Genomic DNA, 16,511 nt, shown 5'->3' with positions numbered 1-16,511 from the left:
GAGCATTTGACTCTTGATTTCAGCTCAGGTCATGAGCTCATGGTCATGGGATTGAGCCCCACGTCAGGCTCTGTGCTAGCTGTGGAGCCTGTCTAGGATTCTCTCTCTCCTTCTGCCCCTCTCCCTTGCTTACATGCACTCTCTCTCTCTCTAAAATTAAAAACAAACAAACAAACAAAAAACCAACTTTTTTTTTTTTTTACAGGAGAACAAATCTACATCTTTATTTATTTACTTTTCAGTTAGTTTAAATCCTTGAGGGGTACAACGTCACACAGATTCTGTGGCCAATGGCTTTAGTAGGAAGGTTGCTTTGGAATTTGGCACGAACCATGCCACTGTTTCCTGGAGCATGAGTTACTTTTCCTGAGTATTCTGGTTTTGTTCGGTTTGCCACCAGGAGTCACTCTATTGTTCTTTGCCTTGTACACAGAAGCACATCTCTTGCCTAGATAGAATTCAGTTTCATCTCGACATAAACACCTTCAATTTTAAGAAGAGCTGTTGTTCCCTCTGGTTCTGGAGACCCCGCTTATAGCCAGCAAAAATGGCTTTGGACCACAGCCTTCCAGACATACTTGTCATTTTCAGGAGTCCTGTTCCCAGCAGGCCTCCACAGGTTCCAAGATAGTAGAAGGAGCAAAAATAAATAAATAAATAAATAAATAATAAAAAATAATTACAAGAAAATGTCAAGCTTTTGAGAAGTTTTGAAGAAACAAAATACTGTATATTTTTCAACATTTCCCCTACACCTCACTTCACCTCATCCCAGATTCCCAAGTATACATCTGGATTCAACTTCACAGATTAAAGTTTATTCTAAGAAGCCTAATTGGATTATATAGCAGGACTCAACTGTATGTCACTATTATTAATTTCTCACTGAATTACATCCTTGATAATGTGTATATCATAAACGTGTCAGGGGGAGAAACTCATGTACTTCCTGGGCTATGTTTCAAGCCCCACAGTATGTAGCAGGCCTGTGCTATTATATAATATTTATACACATAAAACCACTCACTGCTATAAATCTGATATTGTCTGATTGATTATCATTGCTTCCAGCATTTTCACTGTTCTGCTGTTGGACACATACACATCCCTTTATTCTGAAGTGTAGGTAATGGTCTCTCTGTCTTAAAAATAAATTTAAAAAACATTTTTTTAAAAAGGGTGCCTGAGTGGCTCAGTTGGTTGAGTGTCCAACTTCAGCTCAGGTCATGATCTCACAGTTCGTGAGTTCGAGCCTTACGTAGGGTGTGCTGACAGCTCAGAGCCTGGAGCCTGCTTCGGATTCTGTGTCTCACTCTCTCTCTCTGCCCCATCCCCAAATCATGCTCTGTCTCTCTCTGTCTTAAAAAAAAAAAAAAAATTTAAAGTATAGGTAGTAGGTTACCTATACACACACACATATATATACACACATACATACATACATACGTACACAGGCAGTATCCATACAGGTAGATAAGGTTCTCAGCTATTGATGAAAGGAACTTCTGTATTCCTCAGTCTTAAGACATAGAAAGTATCACCATGCGGTAAGTCACCAGCTCCCACAATGGGTATGAATATTACAACTTCTCAGTTTCCCTTTTTAAGAGTCCAACATCATTACCTGGTATCACTGTTCAGCATAGCCCAGGGTTCAGTAGAATTCTTCATAGCACTCCTTCTTGTGGAGGGTCTAAATAAAGTGACATCTGTCATAACAGGTGTCTACTTTCCCAATTCTCTAGAACTGGGTGTTTAAATTCTTGGGAGTTATTTGTGTTCCACATTACTTACATTGCTTCTGGATCCTTCCTTTCATGCGCTAATAGCTCAGAGAGTTTGCTAACCTCATATGTCATTCTTTGTGCTACAGGGGTTGATCACTTCCATGTCCTCTGATCCTCATCTGTTCTTACACATATCTTGGGGGATAATCCAAACTTTGTCCTCTGAATTCAGCCCTATTATCCACGTATTATCTGTATTACTGGAGTGTTCAGGTTAACCCAAGCCAACAAAATTCTATATGGCTTTCATGTGCTTATTCCAAAAAGATGGCACAGAATAGTTCAAGGGGTCTCCAATTGTTATATGTCAGAATCACTTATGAAGGTTAAACTAGAAGGGTCTAGAACTCCATGTCTAGACAGACTGACATGGTGTCTGGTCATCTGCAGTTTCAACCAGTTTACCAGTGAGCATTTCTGTTGGGTGTTGTAGCAAATATTATCTCTGAGAAGCCTTTTCTGTTTTGTATGGACACTATTTGCATGGACACTTGCATGGACCAAGCAAACTCTCTTCTTTGTTTCCTTCCTCCCTCCTTCCCTCCCTCCCCAGTGACCTACCTACATCTGACTTGCATTTATGAGCACCATGCCAGTGCTGAGAGCAGGTAGAGAAGAGGCATGCGGTTGCTTTCTACTCAAGGCGTTCTTAGTTTATATCTCTTCACTTGACTTTGCAGTTCTCAACTGTTTTACCCACTCATATTCTGACCTAAAGAAGTATGTATGCATTTTGCATCAACTCAGAGCTTCTGGAAAGAAACCTTCCCAGAGTTTCTGTCATGGCTCTTGACACCAGCCCTGTCTCAATGGAATCTTTTTTTTTTTTTTTTAATTTTTATTTATTTTGAGAGAGAGAGAGAGACAGAGAATGAATGAGGGATGGGCAGAGAGAGAGGGAGATAGAGAATCCCAAGCAGGCTCTGTGCTGTCAGACACAGGGCTCGAACTCACAGGCCGTGAGATCACGACCTAAACTTAACCGACCGAGTCACCCAGGCACTCCTCAAGGGAATCTTTCTAAGGTTCAGAATATTAAGAAATTTATTTCTTACCAGCTTACAGTAAATTTGCATAGGTTTTTAATTGTAAATGTTTCATCCTGTCAATTTGTTCGGACTTAGCTGCTACCATCTTTCACCAAATTAGTTTGAGATCCTTTTGTAAGATTAGCTGACTTATTTTGGAAGTGATACGTAAACCTAATTCACATGCTATGTCTCACATTTTTATTTCTTTCACAGATTATTTCAAAAGCTCAACCAATACTCTTTTCTCCACTCTTATTTCTCAATTCTTCTGCATTCCTTGCCACAGAATGTACCTATTGCTTTTGCTAAAATTGTTCCAATTTCTGTTGGAATACTTCCCGACAGAGTTGTCCTTGGAGATTGGCTAGGTTTCTCAGTGTGCCCTTCCAGGATGGCAGGACAGATCTGATGTGTTTTGAATCTCTGCTTAAGGTGATTTGATGTTAGGAAATGGCTCCGGCAAGACAGGCTTCGCTCCAGACTCCCTTGTGAGGTTTACCATATAAACAGCTTTGTAAATGACCACCTCAAAGCTACATTAGTCATGTAGTAAGTCACTAAGACTTTAAGGTGTCTGCCACTTAGAAATGGGCTCTTTTTCAGAAACATAATCTGACTGGGAAAAGATGTCCTCCAGCTTCAAGACTTTTAGGCTGTTCAGCTGAGGTGACCTTTTCAGGCTAAGAGGGTACAGTATAGGCCAGGAGCCTTCTGGAGCAGGGACAGGAGTCTTCAGGGGCTCCACTCTTCCTTCTAGATTGCCTAAAGGCAAACACAGTCGCTCCAAGTCAGAATGATTTGAGTTAACGATCAGGAGGAACTTTCTTATAATGTTTCTTTGGTTGTCTCTTAGACTGAGCACTCCACGTTTTTTTTTTTTTGGTTCTGGAGGAAGGGTGCAGACAAAATGGCTTCCAAAAGGATTTGCTATCCCAGGGTTTCTGTGACTCTCGAAGCAAGAAGGAGGGTTGGAAGTGGGGAGAGGGTGGAGTGTATGCATGTGTATTGGGCAGGGTTGAGAGGGTGTCCTGATGCCTCTTTTTACCCCAGTTTTGGATGTCCATCGTGGCCACCACTATGCCCATACCCTGTGGAGGCTTCATGCCTGTGTTTGTGCTAGGTAAGTTCTGGTGGGAAGCCTGGGATCTTACTGAGAGCTGCAATCTAGGGTACTGGGAAATCAAGGAAAGGTCTGGATGCTTGGGGCCTATGTTTGGTCTTAGTGCCCAAGCAGGGATTGGCTCTGAAAATATAGAGGATCTGGAACTTGGATCTTTCAATACCTTCATTCGTTTTGTCTTTCCTCTAGGAGCTGCGTTTGGAAGACTGGTGGGAGAGATCATGGCCATGCTATTCCCTGACGGTATCCTATTCGATGACATCATCTACAAGATCCTACCCGGGGGCTATGCAGTAATTGGTGAGACACATTCTACCCTCCGGAATCCCTAATGGCCACACTCAAACTCTCCCATGACATCTTTATTCCAGGCTTCACAATGAGGTTTTAATTTTTTGCTATTTGATTCAACTTTTGTTCAAATAATCAGCCCTTGGCTCTGACTCTCATTAGCTCTTATTGAATGTCTTTGAGCCTTAGTTTCTTTCTGTAGAAAAGGGATTATTATGGGGATTAAACAAGATAAGAAGGAAAGCACCTAGGATTGTGTCTGAATGTTTGGTGAGGGTTTTTTCTTTGCTTCCAAAGAATCAGAGAAACAGCAATGCAGGTGACTTGCTTGGATACTCCCAACCTACAGATGTGCCAATATTGACGGGACTTAAGAGTACATGACTAAGACCTAAGAACATGTGCTCATCTCTGCCACTTGTCACCTGCATGACTACAGAGCAAGTTAGCTACCTTTCTGCACCCCACTTTCTTTGCCCTCACGTGACTTCTGAGATATCTCACGGTCCTAACATTCTGATAATCTGTGATAATCCAACTGAAACCATGTCTAACACAGAAGCCAGTGTAATCCTCAAAATTAGTATGCCTCCTCCCTCCTATGTTCTTCACCAAAATCCCATAATATCTAAGGCCATGCCTCCCTTAAATATAGAAGCCTTAACCGGCTTTGCATTGCATATGGCGACCTTACTCCCCGATCACAGTCCTTTACAAAAGCCTCTTTCATCAGTAAGAGTCATCTGCTCTTATTCCCCACCAAGTAAGCGGTACACCCAACATGGGGCTTGAACTCACCACCCCGAGATCAAGAATTGCACGCTCTACTGACTGTGCCCTTCTCTTTTGTAAATTTTTCTTGTTCTCTTTCCATGTATACCTTCTAGCAACTATTTCTGTTGATGGGAAAACATAACTAAAAACAAACAAGACAGATTCTGTTTTCAAAGAGTTCACAGAATCATAACATTGTAGGTCTGCAAGGGCCTTACAACTTATTTAATACCTCATTTACCTCAGAGATAAGAATATGGGATTCCAGAAGCATCAAGTTCTGTTCGCACAGTTGAGAAACTGTAGAACCAGGATCTGACACAGGTGTCATGTTCCAAGTCCACAGCCTGAGTCCTGGGTTTGACCCTCTTCATTCATAAATTGTTGACATCAAAACCTGAGGCCCAAAGTAAAATGCTATCACTGGGTTTTAAAATGCTCAGTTAAGAACAGTCCAAACTTCTGGGGCGCCTGGGTGGCTCAGTCGGTAGAGCATGTGACTCTTGATCTCAGGGTTGTGAGTTCAAGCTCCACACTGGGTGTAGAGACTACTTCAAAACAAAACAAAACAAAACAAAACAAAACAAAACAAAACAAAACAAAACAAAACAGAATGATCCAAACTTTCTAAAGCAAGGAATAGATAGGACATCACTGTCTTCATTTTATAAGTGAAAATCTGGGCACACACAATGATTTTGCAAATTGCCAAAGGACATCGAGTAAGATTAAAATGGTTTTCTAATACTTGAGCATTCTCACCACTACTCTTGACAGATGATTATGTCAGGAGTGTTGGTACTGACTGGGGTCATGTCTCCCCATTCTACGTCACTCCCATGGCATCCTCACGTGCCCTCCATGCCAGGAATGGCAACCCTAACCCACCGCTTCCTGTGTGTCATTCTAGGGGCAGCAGCACTGACTGGCGCAGTGTCCCATACGGTCTCCACAGCTGTGATTTGCTTCGAGTTAACGGGTCAGATTGCCCACATCCTCCCCATGATGGTGGCTGTCATCTTGGCCAACATGGTGGCTCAGAGCCTGCAGCCCTCCCTCTATGACAGCATCATCCAGGTCAAGAAGCTACCCTACTTGCCTGACCTTGGTTGGAACCAGCTCAGGTCAGGGGCACCAGCTGGAATTAGTTCAGACTTGATGGGGTGGGGGTGGGAGGTTCTGAGGTTGAGACCGAGGTTAGGGTCAACATTTGGAAACACTGCTTTTTACTTACTTTTATGTTCCCATGTACTTGATGAATATTATGAGTGATGGAATGCCTGGGATGGCAAAGGAACAAGCGTATGGTGGGGCTAACCCCCATGCTTTCTTCCTCTGTAGCAAATTTACAATCTTTGTTGAGGACATCATGGTGCGTGATGTGAAGTTTGTTTCAGCCGCCTGCACGTATGGGGAATTGCAAACCCTGCTCCAGACCACCACAGTCAAGACTTTACCACTGGTTGATTCGAAAGGTCAGTGGGAAGGAAGGAAATAAACTCCTGAGCTAGCGACCTGAACAAGGGCTCCACAGAGGTGGAAGAGACACTGTAGTGTGGGCTTGTCATTAGAGACCACCCATTTGTGCCACAGCATACCCAGCCTGTGTTCCTTAAGGAACACGATCATCTTTGAGAAGGAAAAATACAGTCCTAACACAAGCGCAAGAAGATAGTGAAAAATCCAATTAGAGAACTATAGCTGATTCTCATTAGTCATTGTAGTTATGTTCTCTAAAGTTGCCATGAACACTGAATTAGGGATATGATACTGAACCATTGCCCTGGAGGAAATACAGGGTTAGGTTCCTCTGGTCACATTTTCTTCAACTAATCAATGCATAAACTTGGTTTATGTGTGTTTCTCTTTAAAGACAGCTTATTTCATGTATATAGTGTTGGTTCACTAACTAGAATTCATGGCCGACAGGGCTATAACTCAGGCCTGAACGAAGCTTGCCTAGCACACGGATGTTCTCCATAAGGCCTATCACAGCCTTCTTGCTTGGGGATGGGGAGGGGTAGGGTGGGGTTTAAGCAGCAAAATCACCAACACAGAACCAACAAAAATGTGAAAATGTGGCATTAAACAGACCATGGAAAGAATGCTTGTTTACACTATGGGAGCTGAAACAAGAAGCAGAGCATCACTTTTGCAGCTTAGCTGGGAACACGTGCACAGGGAGGCCCCCGGTCATTCGCCGCTCTGTACAGGTCTGTGAATGACGGCGAGGGCACCTTGAGCACTGATCTGGGGGTTACAAATACGCCCCCGTATTTGAGACAGGAGACAAATTTGCAATCAAGGAATCCATGAACAGTGAGGCTTAGCCCCTTACGTGGTTCTCTTTGCTACTTCACTAAACGGTAGCTGTTCTTTAGTGCCCGACGTGAGGGGCAGAGGAAACCGTTCTGTATGAAGGAGTGAATGGTTTATCCTTTTTAATGTTTGTTTATTTATTTTGGGGGGTGGGGGCAAAGAGAGACAGGGAGAGAGAATCCCAAGTACTCTCTGCACAGTCAGTGCAGAGCTCCGCTCAGGGTTCGATTTCACGAACCGTGAGATCATGACCTGAGCCAAAATCAAGAGTCCACACTTGGGGCATCTGGGTGGCTCAGTCGGTTAAATGTCCAACTTTGTCTCAAGTCATGATCTCACAGTTAATGAGTTCAAGACCCATGTCGGGCTCTTTGCTGACAGCTCAGACCCTGGAGGCTGCTTCGGATTCTGTGTCTCCCTCTCTCTCTATCTCTCTGCCCCTCCTCTGCTTGTGCTCTCCCTCTCTCTCTCTCTCTCTCCTTCTCTCAAATAAATAAACATTAAAAAAAAAAGTCGACGCTTAACCGACTGAGCCACCCAGGCGCTCCGAGGAGTGAATGGTTTAAAGCAGTGATTTCACACACTACTTTATTTCATCATCCTTTGGCATTTAATCCTGCTGTGTATTATTTCTTGTGTAGTTTATATATCTATGTCTCACTAGATTGGGAATTCTTTGAGGGCAGACACTGTAACTTCTATCCCCTTCAGGCTGTCTCCCTGTAGGTATTTACTAGATATTAAATCGATACTCGCCTAGTGCTTGAATTAGTGTAATTAAGAAGAATCATGTACGGCCACTTGGAGCCATTAAATTTGTTAGTTCCTGATTTCAGATAATCAGAGTATCCAAATTGTTCAGGTTAGACTCATTTTAATATTTTCCCCAAATCCCAAATACTTTTTAAGTGGCCTCTAAAGCAGTGGCTTTTCATTGGAGTCTGGGTACAGCCAATGAGATACAAGGTTTTCATAATAATGACAAAGACTTAATGGTAAGTTTTATCTTAATAACACTGCCACAATTTTATGGGCTTACAACTTAATGAAAAGGTTCATTATAGCAGAAATTTCCGTATATGAAACACCTTCCCAGGAAAAGTAGGCGTTTTGTTTATATCCTAGAAGGACCCAGAGTCTTTAAGTGATTAAGCATCAGATATCTTTGTACACTTCTTTCAAAGTATATTCACATCTCAGCCTATATAAGTGGATTTTAAAGTGTTTTGGTTTTTTTTTTTTTTTTTTTTTTTTTTGAGACAGGGTTGATTAGCTATTTTGATGCCAAGTTCACCTATTTACAAACAGCCTGTATAAGGAAGGGCTGCATTCAAATAAGTACAAATTAGCACTAAGTAGGATAGTATCAATTGGGTCTCTAAGTGCTGAATGAGTGAAATAAAAGGGATTGGGTGAGGTCAGTCCTGGCAGATGTTTGAAATGAGTTTTCAGAAAGAGAGGGTAAAAGCTGGGAAATGAAGCAGGGGTGCTGGGCTTCTGTACCGGACTGGATCCTGCGGAGCGGGGAGTGGAAGGAGCGGGCCCTCAGGCTGTGCTCCACTCTCCCCCAGATTCAATGATCCTGCTGGGCTCCGTGGAGCGGTCAGAGCTGCAGTCCCTCCTGCAGCGCCACCTGTGCCCTGAGCGGAGGCTGCGGGCAGCCCAGGACATGGCCAGGAAGCTGTCTGAGCTGCCTTATGATGGAAAGGCGCGGCCTGCTGGCAGGGGGCACCAAGGCATCCCATCCGAGGGCCGGAGGGAGTCCTTTGCCTTTGTGGATGAGGATGAAGAGGAGGACCTCTCTGGGAAGCCCGAGGTGACCAGGCAGGGGTGGGGCTGGGGGAGCTGGATAGATTGGGGCAGAGGACAGAGAGGGCATGCTGATCACTTAGAAGGTCAAAGAGACCAGTGTCCCTGGGGGCCAGGGGCTGAAGGAGATAAGGTTGCAGGTGATGGTACCAATGAGAACCCAAAGAGACACAGGAATTCTGAAAGGGGAGAAAGAATAGAGGTCGAGAGATTTCCCAGGACACCAGCTGATAAGGGGAGGAAAGTGCTAGGCAGCCTCTTCCCCAGGACTGAGAATTTTTACTGTTCCTTACAGCTGCCTCCTCTCCCCGCTCCTCGCTCCTTTCCTGCCACTCCATTGTCCCCAGAAGAGCCCAATGGGCCCCTGCCCAGCCACAAACAGCAGCCAGAAGCCCCGGAGCCCGCAGGTGAAGATTCTCCCAGCATGCACCCGCATTCATGCCTGTGGCTTCTCTCTGGGCTCTCCTCAACCTAACAGCTGCTACTATAAGGAGGGGGGCGGGGGGTTGGGATACCTATACATTGAGTCTCCATATCACCGTCCCAGGGAAGGGCAAGAGCTGATTTAAGAGGGTAGGAGAGAGGGTGTCCATGGAGGTGACGCATCCGGGAAGTACACACCTTGTTTGGCAAAGTGTCAGGGGTCCCTCAGAGCCTCCCCAGCCGGCCGTTTCCTCCTAGGACAGATACCGCTCTGTTTCCGTTTCCATCCACTTGCCACTCCCCTCAGGTCAAAGACCCTCTGTCTTCCGGTCCCTGCTGCGCTGCTTACTGGGCAGACCTCGCCCCACAAAGAAGAAAACAACCCAGGTGAGAGCAGATGTGTCGCGGAGGGTGGACAGGGAAAGGGGCGTGCCTCTGCGAACTGAGACATCCATGGTCCGCAAGGTAGAAGTGAGAAGGCCCCGCCATGGAGAAAGTTCATATGGAAGAAACCATGACTAGGAAGGCAGGGATCTGTGGCCCTGGCCTGTGAGAGATGGCTAATGGCCAAAGGAACCATAACTGCCATGAAAAGGGAAAGAACTTGGACCTATGTCTTTCTTCTCTAGGAGTCAACGGATTTGGTGGACACCATGTCACCTGAAGAGGTAAGAGAAACAGGAACAACCTGGGGTGGACTGTTCTGCCAAATGGAGACACTGTTCCCTTTCTTCATTATGTTGTTGTAAGAATAAGATGCGAGTCTAGGCCAGAAAGCATTGTGAGAGGTTGGGAATGAGATACGACTATGGAGGGAGGGCTGGGCACAGCGCTCAGAGGTAGCTGTTCTCAGAGGGATCAGAAGAGGGAAATTTTGAGCCTCCAGGCATGGATGGGACCGTAGTGCTCAGATGAGTCTTAGATCTTATAACATTTAGACATTCGGGATATTGTGGACCAGGCAGAGACTGTGTAGGAAGCATGAGCTTCACCTGAAGTAAAATGGCAGGCAGCCAGCAGTTACACATAGCGATGCAGAACAGCATGGAAGCTGAAATGGTCCATGCCTGCCGGAGGTTACGATGCTGGATTGGTCAGGGTCCTGAGACAATGAACTACAAGAAAATGCCAGTAAACAAGACTGGAAAGAACCTAAAACCTAGGGCAGATATTGACAGCAGTGCCCCACTGGGACAAACACCTATTTCCTAAAAAAGATAGTTATTGAGTCCGTGGTAGAGAAAATCTGGCCCTGAATAAGCCTGGCTGTGCAGAGCGGACAGACGGGGAGCAATGATCTGGAGGAGAAAGCTGAGCAGTACCGGTCCGAACAGACCCTGGGGTTGCAGAGACACAACAGGGTCCATTAGCAGCCATTCCATTTAGCAAAAGAATGCAGGCCCACCATGGAACTGAAAAGGTAGAGTTTTTTAAAAGTAGGTAGATGACAACCATAATGGATATTATTTTAAAATAAGCGTCTTTTTAAATAAAGTTTATTTATTTTGAGGTGGGGGAGGGGCAAAGAGAGAATCCCAAGCGGGCTCTGAGCTGTTAGTGCAGAGCCTGACACAGGGTTCAGTCTCACGAACCATAAGATCATGACCTGAGCCGAAATCAAGAGCTGGAACGCTTTAATCGACGAGCCACTTGGGCACCCCTAAAATAAACATCTTCTTGGTTGTCCAGACTATATGGGGGAGGGCATGGGACATCACAAGAGAGGAGGGAAGTATGTCCTTTCTCTCCTTGTCACTCCTCAAAACACACACCCTTCTGATCAATGCCTTATGGACAAATGGAATAGATGAGCACAGAGGAGAGAACAGCTACAGCTTTTGCCCCCAGGCAGGAGTCAGATGGGTCATGACAGTGGTTGAGGAGGATTTTGCTGGAGTTCAAAACCAATAATAATACTCTTTTAAAAAGTACCCCAGAGGGAAAGATAGCTAGTTGATCAGTGGGGCTATTTAATGACCACTGGAAATAAAGTGCCACCAGAAAGCATGTATTTTTAGCATATGTCTTTCCCAAAAAAGACTTTAGGGATGTAATCTCCCACATGACCCACTGGGCCATTCTAGGAGGATAAGATCCATAGGAGTAAAAATTCAGGATATTCTGAACATGGTTTTCGGATGAGATCAAGAAGGCACTCTTGGCAATATCAAGGTGACGCCTTCGGAAAGAGTGGAAGAATTCACTAACAGGTCACCAGAGGTCATGTTTATCTGTTCCTCTGTTAGGAGTACACACAGTTAGAGCCCCAGTTTGTTACCGGGACTGAGCCTTTACAAGTAGTGGGACCCCAAAGCAGAGATCCCCTGCCCCTTGGACACAAGCTGGGGGTTCCTGGAACTTGATCAGCAGTCAAGGTCGGAAGCACTGCTCTACCTTTGTGTCGTCTTGGGCAGGCAACTTATGCACCCTTTTCCTCTATCTCCTCATCTGTAAAATGGAGGTAATGATAGGTCGTTGGAGAGGATTCAGTGAGTGAAGACACATAAAGCCACCCGAATGATGCTTGGCACAGAGGGAGTGCTTGGTGCATGTATGCTGGAAATGGTTCTGTTACTGTTGTTGTTCCTTAAGGGAGGACAAGAATGGAACCAGGGAAGGCAGGAAATGGTTGTAGAAAGATCCAGGAGGACAGGATCAACCAGACCAGGGTTGGCAAGGGCCCTACAAATAAATCATGTCTCCAGCACACCTGCTAAGTGGTCATCCATCCTGTGCTGTGAGGACCAGCCAAACCCTGTGTGAACCTCCCGTCAGGAAAGGAGGGGCCTGGAGGAGGTGTGGTTGCGGTCCAGAACAACCAGGAAGGGACAGATGGAGAGGACACCAGCCTGGACCATACACCCGGCACGAGAACTGGGACGTGGCCTTCAGAGACCTTCTCTGGAGCTTGAGACATGGGGACTTGGACAAACAGAAAAATAAAGGAGCACAGCGATTGGAAGGTGCTGACTGAGAAGAGATTTCAGGAAATTTTAGATTCCATTATAAAAGTCAGAGCTCTCCTGGATCATTTGGAATCTTGGGGATTTGGGTGCGTGTATCTAAATCAAGAGGAGATTAAGGCCTTCGTGCCTTCATGCTTCTGTGATAGACAAAACAAAACAAAAATGGTTTGATTCCAGCCAGTCACATCAGGTGCCCTGTGAGTCGGTATAGCTCTTCTTCACACCCAACAAACAGTCCCCGCAATCTGGAAGAGACGAATGTGCTGGTTTCTGCACAACACGCGGTGGGCAAACGCACGTAACACTCCTAGGAGTTTACGTCCAGGGCGCCTGGGGGGGCTCAGTTAGCTGAGCAGCCAACTTCAGCTCAGGTCATGATACCGTGGTTCCTGGGTTCTAGCCCCACATGGGGCTCGCTGCTGTCAGCGCAGAGCGCGCTTCACTTCAGACTCTCTGTTCTGCCTCTCTTTCTGCCTCTCCCCTGCTTGCACTCTGTCTCTCAAAAATAAATAAACATTAAAAAAAAAAAAAAAGAGTTCTTCATCCCTGTCCTGTAGGCAGAGGTAAGACAAACGCCAGTAAAAGACTGAGCATGATCCATGTCATTTCTGTAAAGGAGGGCCCAGTAATGTGCTATAGGAAACGAAAAACCTGCTCCTGGGAGGTCAGGAGAGCCTGTGCAGGCAGGGTGGGGGCAGTAAGGGGAATCCAAGGGGCGAGAATAGCAAACGCAGGTTTGGGAAGGCACGTCTGGTTTCCCTGAGCAATGGGTATCACAGGAGTGGTGGAAAATAAGACTGGGCAGTTGGGTTGGGGCGTGGGGAGTGGGGAGGGGAGGGGGTAGAGGACAAGAAGACAGAGAGGTGCTCTTTGTGCCCGAGAGACAAGGTGATGTGGGGCCTGATGAGGGAGGAGAGGAGAGGGTGCTGGCCCCTGGTGGGAAGGGAGGAGGGCTAGTACTGGGGCTAGTACTGGGGGAGGGGGGGAGTGCGGTCAGTGACACTCCATTGCGTATTTCAGGGTCTGGGCTGGCTAGGAGGGCTGTTTGGGGCCCCGGCTGTAGATCTGAGGCTGAAGGGGGCCCCGTGATACTGAGCGACGGCCCTACTCTGCCCAACAGATTGAGGCCTGGGAGAAGGAGCAGCTGAGCCAGCCGGTGTGTTTTGACTACTGCTGCATTGACCAGTCTCCCTTCCAGCTGGTGGAGCAGACGTCTCTGCACAAGGCGAGTCCTCGCCCACCACCAGCAGCTCAGGGCTGCTGCAGGCAGGGGAGGTGTGGGGCGGCCGCGCACTGACCTGCAGCTCTCTTCCTGCAGACCCACACGCTCTTCTCGCTCCTCGGCCTCCACCTTGCTTACGTGACCAGCATGGGGAAGCTCAGGGGCGTGCTGGCGTTGGAGGAGGTAATGGCATGTCCCACTGGAGCAGCAGGAGGAAGAAGGGGCACAGGATAAGGGGGTGGGGAGGGGATGGCTTGACATCTGGGGGGGTCCCCCAGACTTCCCACTCTGTTTCTGACGCGGAGACTGGAGGGGGTGGGTGGCGCAAGGGGCAGGTGGAGAGGACCGCCCCCAGGAGCTTCGTGGACTGCTTGGGTTTGGGGTGAGGGTTCAGGGCGTGAGTCACAGTTCCATGTGTGTGATCTGTGGGAAAATGGGATGGGGTGGGATGTGGCTGAAGGAGGCCTGAGGGTCACCAGGAAGGGGCCTGGCCAGAGGAGCTGGCGACTCGCGGCCCCGCGGGTGCACCTCTTCCCCAGGCCCCGTCTCCTGCCTCTCCACGCGTCCTGTTCCTCCTCATCGTGCGGGTCTGTTCTCTCGCGCCCGTGTCTCTCACCTGCCCCATCTTCGTCCTCTTCCCAACCGTGTACCCTCTTTCCCTCTCCCCGCAGCTGCAGAAGGCCATCGAAGGGCACACCAAGTCCGGGGTGCAGCTCCGCCCGCCCCTCGCCAGCTTCCGGAACACGACGACAGCTCGGAAGAACCCTGGGGGCCCGCCCCCTCCCACGGACACGTGGAGCCTGCCTGAGGACGGAACTGGGGCGGCCAGGGCGGGGGACAGGGCTCCCGCCTCCCCAGAGACCCCCGTGCCCTCCCCCTCCCCAGAGCCCCCTCTCTCGGTGGCTCCAGCCAAGGTGGAGGGCGAGCTGGAGGAGCTGGAGCTGGTGGAGAGTCCCGGGCCGGAAGAGGAGCTGGCTGATATCCTGCAGGGCCCCAGTCTGCGGTCCACCGATGAGGAGGACGAGGATGAACTGATCCTGTGACGCCTCCAGAACCTCCTCCTCAAGACTGTCCAGAGGCCCCGGCCCCAGGCTAGCTTTGTGTGGGAGAGGGTACGTCCTGAGGTTGGAGGGATCACACCGATGTCCTGCCCCCTCCTGGGAATTGTGAAATGGGATAGTGACAGTCTTAGAGGAGGGTTCCTTGCAGCAGAGAGTAGCCTTGATCAGTTATTTAGGCCACGTCCCCCCATGCAGACAGGCAGGGGCTTCTAACCCCAGCGGAGGGCCTGATAGTCCGTGGGGTTTCCCGAGTCTCTCTGGTGTGTGGGATGGGACATACCCTGCGACTTTCAGGCCTCCCCTTATTCTCCAGGAGCCCCCTGATGTTCTTGTCCCAACACCTTCCTGGCTCTGCCTATGTGTCTGCCAGTCTCCATGGCGGGGACCCACATGACTGTGGCCTGTGGAGGAGATGGGAGGCCCTCATGACCTCGTGGACAGATGGCCCCGGAATATACCCCAGAACAGTCCGCACCCCTCTCTCAGAGCCCCCCACCCCGTTCTCCCACTGGCTCACACCGGCTCCCTGGAAGTTGCCCCCCCCCCCCCACTACCTGTCACGAGGCAAGGGTCATCGCTAGGGCACTGAAAGGCCGGTCCCATCACCTCCTCCTTTGCCTCAGACTTAAGCAGTGCAATGTGGATAAAGGAGGGGCAGCCTGACAGAGAAAAGTTTTCTGTGGAGGAAGCAGGGTCACTCCTACCTCCTTCAGGCAGAAATCCCTCCCATACCAGTTTCCTCACGCTCCAGTTTCCAGGTCACTCCCTGGAAACATACATCCCCCTCCCCAGTGTTGTCACTGATCTGTCCTGCCCAAGGGTCAGCTGTGCCCTCCCGCTGCTGTGGCTGTGGCTTCTTCTACCCGGCGCCAAGGCTCAGGGCAAGGTCACTGGGTCACTCAGACACCAGCCTTTAGGCTGGTTCTTTGTGTTCCTCTCCTAGAGGTGGAGAGAGGAGGGTTCACAGTCAAGGTGGCAGATGTCTTTGATGCTTCCCACACTGGGGAAGTCAGATCCGTATCCTCCCCCAATCGGCAACAGGGTGTCTGCTGTTAGCCTGTCTTTCTTATAAGTGGTCTTGGGTGCTCTGAGCCTCCACACCCAAGGCTTTCCTCCCTCCCTCCTTTTATGCCTTGTCTGGTTCTGCAGTTTTACCCCTTTCTGACATTCTCCTCCTTCTCCTCCCCTGTGCCCAGTCTCCGTCACCCCCCAAATAAGACACTCATAGTCAGATGTGCCACCACATTCTGTTTAGTGCCATTGAACACAGCCTGTAGCCCTCTCCAACATCACGTCCCTTCCACCTCCCCAGGCCGAGAGACAGAGAGAGAGAGAGAGAGAGAGAGAGAGAGAGAGGGCACAGCCTGGGGAGGGGGTTGGCAGTAGGCATGTGAGCCCGTGCCCATGTGTAAATAATCTATAATATTTATATATATATATTTATATATAATTCTCTCTGTAATATATGTCATAGAATCTCTCTTGGGCCTGGGGTGGGAATGTCACATTACGAAAACATGCTACGACTGGCCGTAAAAATGAATTATTTCCCAGACCTGGAAGACACAGAATGGGATGTAGAAGTGGGGGCAAAGAGAAGGGCATACACTCATTCACCAAGAGCCCCTCCTCAGCTGAGGGGCAAGAAGAAAGGCGTGGGGGGCAGTGGGGCAGTGGAAGGGGAGGAATGGGAGATTTGGATTTTTCT

General features: G+C 48.2%; 1 protein-coding gene across 1 annotated transcript in view; it reads left to right on the top strand.

The window, feature by feature from the left end:
* The window catches only part of CLCN1 (chloride voltage-gated channel 1), a 33,499-nt gene extending 16,988 nt beyond the window's left edge, over positions 1-16,511 (top strand). Inside the window, exons 13-23 of the mRNA XM_040471705.1 lie at positions 3,869-3,938; positions 4,128-4,238; positions 5,914-6,127; positions 6,345-6,478; positions 8,894-9,138; positions 9,427-9,538; positions 9,862-9,941; positions 10,184-10,222; positions 13,641-13,745; positions 13,839-13,925; positions 14,414-16,511. Of these exons, the coding sequence (XP_040327639.1) occupies positions 3,869-3,938; positions 4,128-4,238; positions 5,914-6,127; positions 6,345-6,478; positions 8,894-9,138; positions 9,427-9,538; positions 9,862-9,941; positions 10,184-10,222; positions 13,641-13,745; positions 13,839-13,925; positions 14,414-14,785 (1,569 nt within the window). The 3' untranslated portion in view covers positions 14,786-16,511. The remainder of the gene's footprint in view (positions 1-3,868; positions 3,939-4,127; positions 4,239-5,913; positions 6,128-6,344; positions 6,479-8,893; positions 9,139-9,426; positions 9,539-9,861; positions 9,942-10,183; positions 10,223-13,640; positions 13,746-13,838; positions 13,926-14,413) is intronic.

The sequence above is a fragment of the Herpailurus yagouaroundi genome, unplaced genomic scaffold (genome assembly GCF_014898765.1).
Source record: "Herpailurus yagouaroundi ecotype Mexico unplaced genomic scaffold, PumYag 100, whole genome shotgun sequence".
Taxonomy (NCBI): domain Eukaryota; kingdom Metazoa; phylum Chordata; class Mammalia; order Carnivora; family Felidae; genus Herpailurus; species Herpailurus yagouaroundi.
The sequence above is the reverse complement of the archived record's forward strand: the minus strand, read 5'-3'. Positions and strand labels throughout refer to the sequence as shown.